Below are 13,862 nucleotides of genomic sequence, written 5' to 3' on the forward strand. Positions count from 1 at the left end.
TCAATTAGGTTGGCAGCCTCTAAAATGTTTCCCTTGTCAAACACTTAAATAGAATCCAAATTTAAAGAATTAATCAATAACAAAAAATACATCATAGCTAAAACTATAGTATTTTACTGAACTATAGATGATACCCTTTTCATGAGAAATTATTTTACTCCATTTCATTATTTGTTACCATTTAAAAGTCTACATACAATAAATGTGTTTAAAAAATCATACCATTCTGAAGATAACTAAAAACATCACTCCCCTCCATTTCTAAAGTAAAAGCGAGTATTCAAAGATAATTGCAGGAGGTTAAGTTCATTAGCCAATATTCCCCTAACACCTAAGGCAGTTTTCTGATTTTTTTTTCAGTATGATCTTATTACTGCCTAATTATCCATATTGCTTTTCTTCCTTTTTGTTCAACTGAAATTCACAGAAGCAGTTTAACCTTTCATTTAGAATCATTAAATATACCCCCCTCCTTCACTAATAATTGGCCTCTTTCTTTATTAACTGATTTCCCCTCTTGATTTATTATACATCTTTTTTGCCAAATTTGGACCCATTCTGTTAATACATTTTTTACCTTCCTTCAACTCAATTAACACACTGTCACGGTTACCAAAACTTTCCTATTATTTCTTGAAGTTCTTATTGCACTTTAAAGATCCTCTAGAAGAATAATGAATTTTTAATAAACTTGAATATTTAAATGATTCTTCATTAATTCTATAATGAAATTTACGTGAGACATACTACTCACAGTGAAATGTTTCCTACTGTTTTGTCATAACACTCTAACTTTTCAGCAATCCAAATACACAAATCTTTGCAATGTAACTTATGACCTCTAAAAGAACAAAAAGCCATATTATAATTATCATATCCATAGTCAAATGCAACTGAGCCAGCTTCTGTCAGCAGTTTCAACATCCATACAATTTTTAATAAAGTGAAACTAATATTTGTGGTGCCTTCAGTAAATATGAACATGACCTATGAATGTGAGTAAACCTGTCACTAGATTATCCAAGGAGTAATCTTTCATAATATGGGGCATTGAGGCTTCTCACTAATGGAAATAAACAGTAAAAAACAACAGCAGCAAAAAAAGGATTCCTGTTCCCTTCTTGGACAGGAACATTTTCCTGAGCTCCAAAGCACAGATAAAGTTTGGTGGCTGTTGCTTTTAAGCCCTTTCCCTTTCTTATCAGCCACAGCCACATTTCCCAGCAACTGCTACCTCCACTCACCAAAAACAGTGCCTATTTTTTTATAAAAGGTAAAAAAAAAAAAAAATGGAATGGTGACTACTGACCTTAGAGCAAATACAGTTATGTTGAAGTTTTGAGATTCCTTCCACATTTCCAGGACCTAAACTATGAAACAAAATATGGACACTGGCATTTCTTGTAAGAACAAATGAACAGTGTTGACCAGCAGGAAGTGCATCATAAATTAACAAAACAGATAACCAGAACAAGAATGACCATTAGAAGCTTAATAACTCAATTCTCAGGGTAAATTAGAAGGAATAAAGAAAAGTACACTTTCTACAGCTTTCTTACTTATTTTAAATAATTGTAAGCAAGCGGGAAAAGATTTTGCTCTCATCCTCCTGTAACACACCTACTTGCCAACTTTTAATTTCTCCATTTTCAATAATTTCTATTGAAGACATAATCTTAATAAGCAGATTCATTTGATGCCTTTGACCAAAAGAGCTTTGGTGTTCAAAGTCTCCTTATCCATTCTAAAACTTCTGTTTCATATGCCAACATGGCTTCTTTTCTTTTAAAAATTTAAAATTGGTTTTGACTCCTGCTTCACAAGTATGCAAAAGTCTGTATTTTTCTGATATTCTGAGTGATTGATTCTTATGTCCAGCTCCTTAAAACTATTGTCATGCAATCTTAAAATGGAAGAGACCTTGGAGATCAACTGTTAGTCTATACTTTATATTTTGTATATGCTAAAACTGACACAGAGTAAATTAAGATAACTGGTACGAGGTCACAGGACAGTTAACAAGTAATATAGCTGAAAGGAGAAGGAAGATCTCCTAAGGCTTTATACTACACTTTGTACCAAGAAACTGGCAGGTAGAGGCTGACAGAGTTGTTTTCTGTAAAAGAAAGTAATTTTTACATTTTTTTAAGATTTTATTTATTTATTCATGAGAGACAGAGAGAGAGAGAGAGAGAGGCAGAGACACAGGCAGAGGGAGAAGCAGGTTCCATGCAGGGAGCCTGACGTGGGACTTGATCCTGGGACTCCATCCTGGGACTCCAGGATCACACCCTGGGCTGAAGGCGGCACTAAACCACTGAGCCGCCCAGGCTTCCCAAGAAAACAATTTTTAGATAGTTGGTCAAGTTACCTAAATAAAATCAGTATTTGCAAATGCTTGTAAGAATCTTTTGTAAAAGTTCACTTTACTTTTCCATATATTTTAAGGGTAATATTAGAACTGTTTTTAATTTTTAATTGTGTAACAAAATTTTCTACTGCCCCTAGAGCAAATTAAAGCAAACTTAGGATACAGCACTCATTCATTAGCTCACCATTCTCTAGGACAGAAGTCTGGCATGTTTGGCTGGGTACTCTGCTTAGGTTCTTCAGAAGGCCAAAATCAAGGTGTCTGCTGCTCTGGGCCCTTATCTGGAAAATGGGGGAGAATCTACTCTCGGTCTTATAAGGTTGTGGGCAAAATTCAATTCTATATAGTTACAGGACTGAGTTCCTGATTCCTTTGCCGACCTTTGGTCAGGTGTTATTCTTAGCTTCTAGAGGCAGCACACTTTTTTCTGCTCAGGGCCCCTGACTCTTCAACGCCAGCAATAATGTTTCAAACCTTTCCTGCATTTGGATCTCTCTGACTTTTCTTCTACATCTCCCTCACGTCAGCCGCTGCTTTTAAAAACTCATGTGGCTGGGTGACGGGCATTAAAGAGGGTGCACCATGGGGATGCCTGGGTGGCTCAGCAGTTAAGTGTCTGCCTTTGGCTCAGGGCATGATCCTGGAGTTCTGGATCGAGTCCCATATCGGGCTCCCTGCATGGAGCCTGCTTCTCCCTCTGCCTATGTCTCTGCCTCTCTCTATCTCTCTCTCTCTCTCTCTATGTCTCTCATGAATAAATAAATAAAAATCTTTAAAAAAAAAAAAAAAAAGGAGGGCGCATGATGAGATGAGCCCTGGGTGCTATATTGTATGATGGCAAATTGAATTTAAATAAAGTAAAATTTTTTAAAAAATTAACTCGTGATTAAATTGGGCCTGGATAATTGAAAATAATCTCATTATTTTGAGGTCAATTAAAGGTCAACCTTAATTACATCTGCAAAGTCCTTTGGCAATACAAGGTCACATATTCATGGCCATGATATTTCATCATATTCACTGTCCTGGGGATTAGAGTATAGAATCTTCTTGGAGACCAAAATTCTGTCTACTATACTTACCACCTATTTTGTTAATGTAAACTTAAGGAAATGTGACTGGTTTGGGGTGTTTTGTGTTTTGTTTTAAGATTGATTGATTGATTGATTGATTGATTTTGAGAAAGAGAGGCAGAGGCCACATAGGAGAAGAGGCAGAGGGAGAGGAAGAAAGAAAGAATCCCAAGCAGACTCCCTGCAGAAAGTGGAGCCCAGGATGGGGCTTGATCTCATGACCCTGAGACCAGGATATGAACTGAAATCAAGAGTCTGACACCTAACCAACTGAGCCACCCAGATGTCCCAAAGAAATGTGACTTATTTTTTAAGAGATTCATATTGTTCACACTTTAACTAAACATTCCTTTTCTCACCTCTATTATTTATGCATCTGTTTCCAGTAATTGCTCAGATCAGCCCACTGATGTCCAATGCTGACCCCCATACCAATCACAGGGCCAGCTTCCTAAGGTTGCGACCAGTGCAATCACACAGGAGTCTGAGGCTCAGAGAGACCACACACTTGGGCCTTAATGCTCTCCAGCTGCCATCTTAAAATTCTTACTAGTTTGAATGTTTTATAAGTGAAGTCCAATAGGACAATGGACAATATGCTAGGGGGTGGTTGTCTGAAAAAGAGTATATTTCTCTTCGATTTTTGAAGAATAGTTCTAAAAGGTACAAAATGTTAGGCTGGAATTTTTTTTTTTTCCCTTTAGCACCTTACAGACATCATTCAGTTATCTCCTGCCTTCCATTGGTTAAGAAGTCAGCTATTTTTTGCTGCTTTGACAATGTCTTTTTTTTTTCTCATTTCAAGATTTTTCTCTTTTTCTTTGGCTTTCAAAGGTCTATCATGTGCCTTAAATGTCTTTTTTCATTGTATTTATCCTGATCAGATTTGTAGTGCTTCTTGATTCTGTATGTTGATGTCCTTCATAAGTTCTGGAAAATGTCTGGCCTTTATTCAGATACTACTTTCTCTGCCCCACTCTCTTCCTCTTCTGCTACCCCAATTAGATAGATGCCAGCCCTTTTCACTATGTGCTACGTGCATACCTCTTGCACTATTCATTGTCACAATCTTTTATCCCTCCGTATTCCAGTCTAGATATTTTCTAAGTGACCTTTCACCCTGTTCATGAACCTTCTCCAAGGCTATATCTAATTTGCTGTCAAACTCATCAACTGAGTTCTTGTCCTCAGTTAATACTAGTTTTCATTTCTAGAATTCCTTTTAATTTTTTTTATAGATTCTGTTTTCTGATGAAATTATCCATCTTTTCATCAATTTTTCAAAATATTCGTTATAATTATTTTATAGCCCATATCTGATCATTCCAACAACTAGATCATTATGATTGTTTCTATCATTTATTGTTTTATTTTGTTTTTATCTTGGTCTTGCCTTCTGACATGCATGGTGATTTTTTATTGAATGCCAAGCGTGGGATACAAAAAACTTAAGATTCTGCATGATGCCTCTTGCTTCTGGCAAAGACAGTTAAAGAAAAGGCAGATCATCTTAAAATCAGGATTTAGTTTATCAGAGGCTGCATCTCAATTATTTTAAGTTATGGTCTATTTCTAGTTCTCCCTAACTCCTAGGATATACCCTTCAAGGATTCCAATTAAAAGTATGGAGTATTTACCAGGGTCCTGCCTCCTCCTCCTTGAATTCTAGTTTGACCTCCTAGCAGGGTAAAACTGTCAAAAATACTGCTCAGCCTCTTACCATCTTAGCTGCCACTCTTTGGCTTCTCAGTTTCATGCCTGTGGTGCTTACAAAGTGACAAGTAACCCAAGATAAAAAGTAGCACTGAATACAGGGTGCACCTCAATGTGTTTCTCTTCACTCTGGGATCTTTGCCCTTTGACAAAGCTACAATGCATGTAAGTTTTTTTAAAATGCAGCTTTCTCATGTTTCTCAGTATGGGACTTAGTTTGAAATAAACCAGTCTATCACAGATGAAGATGGAAATCAGATACTGATTGATATTAGTGGCCTATCTTTATATATGGACCTATATCTTAATGGTTCCAGAAGTATTTTTTAAGTTGCCCTACCTATGTAATAGTTTATTTTTCTGAGTTATATTTACTGTTTGAAACTTAAATTGTCTACTTCCCCAAAATTCTTATTATTTCTCTGTTACAATTATTTAAGCTTATATTCAAAATGCTTTTTTTTTTTTTAAAGATTTTCTTTATTTATTCATGAGAGACACACAGAGAAAGGAAGAACGTAGACAGAGGGAGAAGCAGGCTCCATGCAGGGAGCACCACCTGGGATTTAATCCCAGGTCTCCAAGATCACGCCCTGGGCCGAAGGCAAGTGCTAAACCGCTGAGCCACCCAAGGATCCTTCAAAATGCTTCTCCTTAAGAGTTCAATCTGACTCAGTACATATAACATAAAATTTGGGAGCACCTTTATGAATGCTGTCCTGAACTTTTTTTTTTTTAATAAAAGTCACAGTGTTCTCAGATACTGGATTTTTTCACAGTGAAAATAAAACAGTTACAACATAACTAACTGTTTACAATAAACCAGTTACAAACCTAAGTACCTACTATTTCATAGAATATCCCCTGTATAAATTTGTTCTTTGACAATTTCTAGTCATCTCTCGAAGGATATAGGATTTAGGAAATGGGTATATATCTTGCTATACGAGATATCCATAGCTTCTGCTCATTACCATAAAATCTCGATAATTCAAAAGTGAAACTTATGATCACTGAAACATTTCCTAGCCCAGAACTAAGAAAATGTTTTATTGCGTAATTAAATGTATAACAATTGTGGAGGTAGTTTATCCTACTCAAGAAAGCAAATCGATATTAAGGGCTACCTCAAAGGCACCAACTTTTTGCATGCCTATGAAGAGCAGTTACAAAAACAGTTTAATCTATATCAAATAATAGCAATAAATACTTACTTACACTGTCTCATTTTTTAAGGAATTGTTTGTAAATAAAGTTAGTAATGACTGCAAACAACAATGGGTAATTGAAAGTGCTGAAAACTAAATCTCTCATCAAAATAAACTGCAAACTGGATTTCACTGTACAACATTTTCACAGTCCATTATTTAAAAAGAAAAGAAAAAATTCTGCTTATAGAACTTTTCTTTGAAAGTCATGGTCTTTCTAACTTTGTGTCCCTGAAATATACAATATTACCTACAAACTCAGAAAAATTTTTGGTTATAAACAAAAAAAATGGGAATGCATACAGATTCAACAGATAAGCATCCACAATTCTTCTAGCTCAAGAGATAACTGGCTTTTAATACAATTACAGGTCATCAGTCAGTATTATCACCGCTCTGAGTATTTGTTCAAAACCTGAATTTGGTTTTTTAGCAGATTCCAATTAATTTACCTCAGGGGATTAAGGGATATCTAAAGATTTACAAACACTCAAGACACAAAGAAACTAGCAAATTTCATTTTTTTTTCAAAGGCTCTATTTCATCCATTTTCCTCGCTGAAATCTTCATAACTCTTTGCTCACACTCACTGCTAGAAATGCAACCATTGTGGTGGCCATCTGTCAAAAAATGGCAATTAGTTTACATGTCACAAACCAGCTGTAGAAATTATATGCACACTATATGTTCATAATACTGTCTTGCTGCTATTAATGAAGAGATACATTTCATAAACCACTATATCAGAAATTTTATTACAGAAATGGGGATATGATAGATACCAAGATATTAGGGCCTGCTTGACTTCTTTGCTGAAAACGAGTAAATGTCCTCAACCAGAGCACCACCACTATATATATAGGCTTTACAGTTTTAAGGTTAAGACCACAGGATTTGATGAGAGGCACATCAAAACTTTGCTTTTCCATTTACTAGGTGTACATTCTTAAGCAAGTTACTTAACCTCTCCATACCTCATTGTTTTGTCTATAAAATAACAACATTATCTACTTTTGGGGGGTAGTTAAAATAAGGATTGAATAAAAATAAATATAGAACTCTTAGCCCTGTGACTGGAAAATAATAAACAGTCAATACATATTAAAAACTGTTGTGGGATGCCTGGCTGGCTCGGTTGAGTATGTGCCTCTTGATCTCAGGGTCATGAGTTCAAGTCCCATATCTGGCATGGAGTCTACTTAAAAAAAAATACAGTTGTGAATATTTTTTTTCCTCTCTCTCATAGACTGCATGTATTTTTTTCTTTTGGACCTGATCACCACAATACTCTTACCAATACAAAGTGTTTAGCTATCTTGGGGAGACTGCCTTTGCTTCATAGAAACTACCTTAGTATTTTGCCACCCCAGACTTTTGAATCTAGGAAAGCAGCAGTGGTTGATGGAAAGGGTTTAAACACTGCGGTCTCCGTCCAATAAAAACAGAATGTGTGTCACATGTTTAATTTTGAGTCTTCTACTAGCCACATTAAAAAAAGAAAAAGAAGGAACGCCTGGGTGGCTCAGTGGTTGAACATCTGCCTTCAGCTCAGGGCGTGATCCCAGTCCAGGGATCGAGTCCAACATCGGGCTTGCTGTGGTGGGCCTGCTTCTCCCTCTGCCTCTGTCTCTGCCTCTCTATATATCTCATGAATAAATAAATAAAATCTTTTTTAAAAAAGTTTAAGTTAATTCTAATAAAGTATTTTATCTAATGAATATATCCAAAATATCATCATTTTAACAAGTGATAATAACTACTTCAGCTGCTCAGTAGCCATATTTACCAGCTATGTCCAACAGGACAGGTTCAGAGTCAAGTAGGCCTGGATTCTCATTCTAGCTCTGCTATTCACTTGCTATTTACTTGTTAAATCTCATCTTCACTGGGTTAAAACTAACTATCTCCAGATATTGTTATGAGAATTAAGTAAAAATAGCATACATAAAATGCATAGCACAATGCCTGATATACGGGGTACTCATTAAAAGAGAATTTTCCCACCCTCACCTTCTACTAGATCTAAAACCTCACATGGGCTCAGTATAGTATCATCTAGGACCCAGCCTTACCTCCTTCTCTTCTATCTGTACTATAAACTTTAGCCTTTCCCCCACCTGCACAGCTCTTCCTCCTTGCTTCTTAGCAGCAGTAACATGCTTGTGTAGACTTCGGGAAGCCATGGCGTCTCTCAGTCATGACCCACGTATGTGGTCCTAAGAAACCAGAATGACTTATGCCAGAGTATTTCCTTCTCTGGCCCTGTCTCATCTACCTCCCCAGCTCTTACCACCTCTACAGCTTCCCCCGCAACTGCCATCAACAGCAATGCTTCTCCACTGGAACATACACTGACCTCAGAATTTCTAAAGGTAAGTATTTTTCTACAAAATAACTGGAAGAACCCTTTAAAGGTGTCAAGATCAAAAAAGATGAAGAAGAAATGAGGAACTATTACAGATTGGAGGCAACTAGAGAGACATCAAAAAATAAAAATGAAATATGGGATCCTACATAGGATCTTGGTGTAGAAAAAGGACATTAGTGGGAAAACTGGTGAAATGCACATAGTTATTTAATAGTACTGTATCAATGTCAACTTTCTCATCTCAGTAATTGTACCACGGTAGTGGACAATATTAATGTGGGGGCGGGGGGTAAGATCCATACTCTGTGGATCAAATGGATAACATGGGGACTACAGCTGATAACACTGTATTGTACAACTGAAATTTGCTTAGAAAGTAGAACTTAAATGTTCTCACACACACACACACACACACAAAGGTAAAGGTGACAGATGTGCTAATTAACACAATGAGGTCAATCTTATCATTATATATATACGGATATATATATATATGAACCATCTCATTTTACATTTTAAATATTACAATTTTATTTGTCAATTGTACATCAGTAAAGCTGAAAAAAAGATTATATGAGAACTCTCCATACTACTCTTACAACCTTTCTTGGCATCTAATATCAAAATAAAAAGTTAAAAGACTTTTAAATGTGATCATTTGAAACTATTATGAAGGAACCTCTGTCCCAATGGATTTGTTCATTGAAACATCACTGTAAATATGCTATTTATGTTAAGCCTATTGCAGTAAGGCCATCACACAGGTTAATGAAGAGTCAATTCCAAGGTATAGAAAATCCACCTTAATCACCACTATTAGTTTGCAAATCCACTAAGAGAGTATGTCACCTACATACACTCAATAATACTAAGCACTTGATGATAGCAAATGTTTTATGTGACTAGTAATGTTACTAAATAAATATAACTTTTGATTTAACATTACTGAATAACATGTTTAAACATTAGCTCCACTATTCATAGAAAGAAAGTGACAGGAAAAGATAAGGAAGAGATGAAACGAAGCATATTCTAATCTGTAGCTCCTCAGACCCTTCATGCTTTAGGGAACAGCCTTGGTCAATAATCTCTGAGCAAAACCCACTGCAACAGAAAAGAAAGTCTGTTCTGCTACAGCATGTGTTTCTGTAACATAAATTAGCTCATAGGCACCATGGAGAAAGAGTTACAGTATAAAGCAAACGTTGCATTAATTCATAAGGAATTTTTTCCCAGATCATTAATGCATTGTCTCATCAATAATAGCAACTGAAGGCTAAGTACACTAACAGCAATAAGCCAGGAAGGAATCTGTATTACATATTCAATCTTCTTAGAAGTGCTTATTGCAAGGTTAACTCTGATCTTTGTTTTAAATAAATAAAGTAAGTAATTAGGTAACACTGAACAATGAGCAGAGTATACACCTCCAGTATCCGTACATTTTATACAAAGCTTGCAATCTTTTCACTATTTGTAACTTCTAATGAAAATGTCCATCTGCCCTTCCATCAGGTTACCTTCAGCTTTTTTGTCTTAAATAAATCCTACATTTATTGCAGTGCTTATTTATAAAAAATTTCATGTCATTTAAACTGTGATAGCACTTATGTTGAATTGTTTTTGTTTTCACTAGTGCTCTAGTTACAAAGTTGCACAAGCCCTACTACTTTATGAATTTGCAAACTGAACTTTTCAAGAAATGTATATATAATACATAATAAAAATGCTGTATTACTACAAACACCGAATATATGCAACACTGTTCCAGGATTTTTTTTACTATAAACTGTCATACTACCTTGTTTCCAAAGATTGTATGTATCAATGAAATATGTTATATCAATTTATAAACAAAAAAATGACAAACATTTTCTATTTAGCCTTAAATTCAAGTTTAGTCACATATTTCTTGAGTCACGCATCTCTTAAATACAGAGAATGTTCTGATGTACTAACGATAATTATGATCTAAGTTAAAACCAGACTGATAGATTTTCTAAGAAAAGCAAATATTCAGTGTTGATGTGAATTAAATATATATTCATGAACATTAATCAAACCAACATTAATCTTTTCAAATGAAGCAGTCTATAAAATATATATAAATATAAGGACATTTAGAAAGTACTTTTGTTCATAAAATTAAAAAGATATTTTAAATAATGTCTTTTATATAGTATTACATCATGCTAAAAAAGAATTTAGCAAAAGACTTTTTGTCTCTTTCTCAAAAAAATCATTGCTTAATGATTATTTGTTCTTAAAATATATAATACCAATCACTAAGCATTCTTTTATGTAAATGGCTCCTTCTAGCAACAAGAATTATAAAAGAAAATTTGTGTTATTTGTACATGACAGAGATATAGCACATAATTAACTCATTAAAAATATAGCTCAACCCAAGTAGCTATAATTTATTATATCACCTTCAATTCAGATATGCTATTTTTCAGTTAATTTATATAATATGTATCAATTAGTTTAATATTTACATAAGAGAATAGTGTTCTGTTTTTCACATAGTCCATGATATGCTAGTGTACTTTCACAAACCCATGCAACCCTGAATTTCAAGGAGTCTCTTTTTTTCCAATTATCTATTCAAATTTACCTGCTTCGAGATAGTCAGCATGTTTCTCTTGGGAAAAAAAAAAAAAACTGCACAATTGTCTGCTTACAGTGTGACCTCTTTCACTTGGGTGGGTATCCTCTCCATCACCGACTAAGTGAGAATGTAACCTTGTCAAACCAAAGGCAAAAGAATAATGAGCACACAACAGGCTAACCCAGCATGGAAAAGGTTGTTAAGGAGGTTGCAAAAAAAAAAAAAAAAAAAAAAAAACTACTCTGAATGACAAAATAAAAGTAGAGTCCAAAGAGTAGGTTAATATTAAAGAAAGCACTCAAGAACATGAGAAGCATTTAATCCCTATCCTTGGATGTCTGCCATACAAAACTCTATTCAAATGTATTTATTTTATGAGTTACTACCAGATTTAGTTAATAAGTTTTTTCAAATGAATCCTAGAAAAACAGGCTTGAAGGAGACACATTTATGAAACATCTATTTCCACAAAGCACTAGCCAAAGATAAGTTTGAACTAGTAGATCATGTTTTACATTTACCGAACAATTATAAATTCTCATCCAACAAAAAAGCAATCATTCCAATTAAAGAACCAGAAATATAAACTGGAAGTCTTCACCAAACACCAGGATTTTACTATCATTAAAACAAATGACAAAAAAAAAAAAAAACAAATGACAGTAACTGCTACATTAATTGCTACCCCGACACACTAACTGCCATAACAATGGTATATAAAAACATTTTTATAAGTAGCTGAAACCAGAAGTCAGGCAAGTTCTGTTAGTCTTCTCAGTGTGAATTTACTTTTAAAACAAACAAATCTCAAATCTAACCCATTCAAGCATGTGCTGGGACTGACTATGTATTATATCATTGCATTAGTTATGCACACTTTGACATTCTTTTTCTACATTAAGACTGGAATGAAATTTTTGCTCTGGACCAGTCATAATACTTTAACAGAGAAACAGTGCCACCTTTTGGTCCCAGACAAAAGCCTCCAGTCTACTAATCTTCCAAACTGCCTTATTTCAGTTCAATCACTGAGACATACACAGAAATATCAGTGAATTTCATGTCACAATTATCACCTTTTAGAAATATTGTGTACCTACACAAAGTAATAAAAATGAAAGTAACATAAAGGTTGCTACCAAGATGCAAAATTCCCAAAATAATCCAAATTGATACCGATTGCATGTACTTTATGATCATCAATATAATTTCTAATCAACATTTCATTAAAGACATTTTACCAAATTCAAGTATATCAATCAATCACTGGATATATTTTAGACATAAAAGAAAAATCCTTTTTTATGGCAATGTTAGGTTTCAAAAGTGATTTTAAAAAATATATTACATTTAAAATGTACCTATTAATGTAATAATTGGCAATGATATTAACAGCAAATTACCAGGTAAATCAGACAATTATAAATAATTCTATATGCAAATATTATATGTTTCTGATTTACTTACACCAATGACACAATGTCACCACGTTGTACTTCAAAATTCCTCACTTTCCAGTGGTTCAAAAGCACCACATCAGATGACTGGCTCCCCCCAGGATTCAAAGAAGGCTAAAAAATAAGGAGAAAGAGACACATCTATCATTTGTATTTTTCAATCTTCATGGTTCCTTGCACTTCATAGCTCTAGTGCAGTGCAATAAAACATTTCTAATATAGTAGCTTTCAATAAATTGCTGTTCTAAAGTAACTGCCAATGATGAGTTTTCAAAAAGACTCATCGGTATTCTTCACAGGTGAACTGGGGGGAGAAATACATTACCAATACTTATTTGAAAGGAAAATGTGCTAGATATTCACATCTTTACTAAGCTCCAGTAAAGAGGTATGAAAAGCTTTAAGAAGGATTATTAAAAAAAAAAAAAAAAGAGGAGGAAGTGAATCAAACCTCCCAAAGGAATAGTCACTTGGGATCTAATTTCACAGTAGTGCACATCACTGTTCTGTTTGGGAAAAAGAAATAATCTTCAATCAGCCAGGAAAACAGCCCTAGGAAGAAGAGAAGGGAGTGGAAGAAACAAGGGATGGGATAATCATGGAAGATGTGGGCATTTCCACTTCAATCTCTCTTTTCTAGAGAGAACAAGGAGTGAGGGTCGTGGTCCCATTTTAAACCTAATAGGGGACATTCACACTAGCATTCAGATGAGTTTCAACGTGCCTGAGGATTGATGGAGCAAAAATTGAGATGCGTTTTGTGTGAGAATTCATCTGAAAGTCAGGAGCCATCTAGGCATAAAAATTTGATTGAGGAACCATGAAGTCAACACACCTGTCACTTGGATAGGGGTGCTGAAAAACCCGGTGAATAAGAAGTCTGAAACCTGAGGTGGCAATAGAGAAAATAAGAAAAGAATAAGAAAAACTAGGAAACTAGCTTTAAGAGAAAAGAGAAAAGAATAAGAAAAACTGAGAAACTAGCTTTCTCATCATTGACTCCAGGGTCTCTGAGAATGCCATGAGGGGAAACGGCAGTCTCTGTGCTAGTGGGAAGGTGC

The 13,862-nt window shown here is 34.9% G+C and overlaps 1 protein-coding gene across 7 annotated transcripts in view; it reads right to left on the bottom strand.

Annotated features, from left to right (window-relative positions):
- Window positions 1-13,862, bottom strand: part of IMMP2L (inner mitochondrial membrane peptidase subunit 2) — an 848,028-nt gene that overhangs the window by 767,880 nt on the left and 66,286 nt on the right. For all 7 annotated transcript variants that reach the window (XM_072764768.1, XM_072764765.1, XM_072764770.1 and 4 more), the window contains one exon: window positions 12,812-12,915. In XM_072764768.1, the coding sequence (XP_072620869.1) occupies window positions 12,812-12,915 (104 nt within the window). The remainder of the gene's footprint in view (window positions 1-12,811; window positions 12,916-13,862) is intronic.

This window comes from Vulpes vulpes, chromosome 7 (genome assembly GCF_048418805.1).
Source record: "Vulpes vulpes isolate BD-2025 chromosome 7, VulVul3, whole genome shotgun sequence".
Classification (NCBI taxonomy): domain Eukaryota; kingdom Metazoa; phylum Chordata; class Mammalia; order Carnivora; family Canidae; genus Vulpes; species Vulpes vulpes.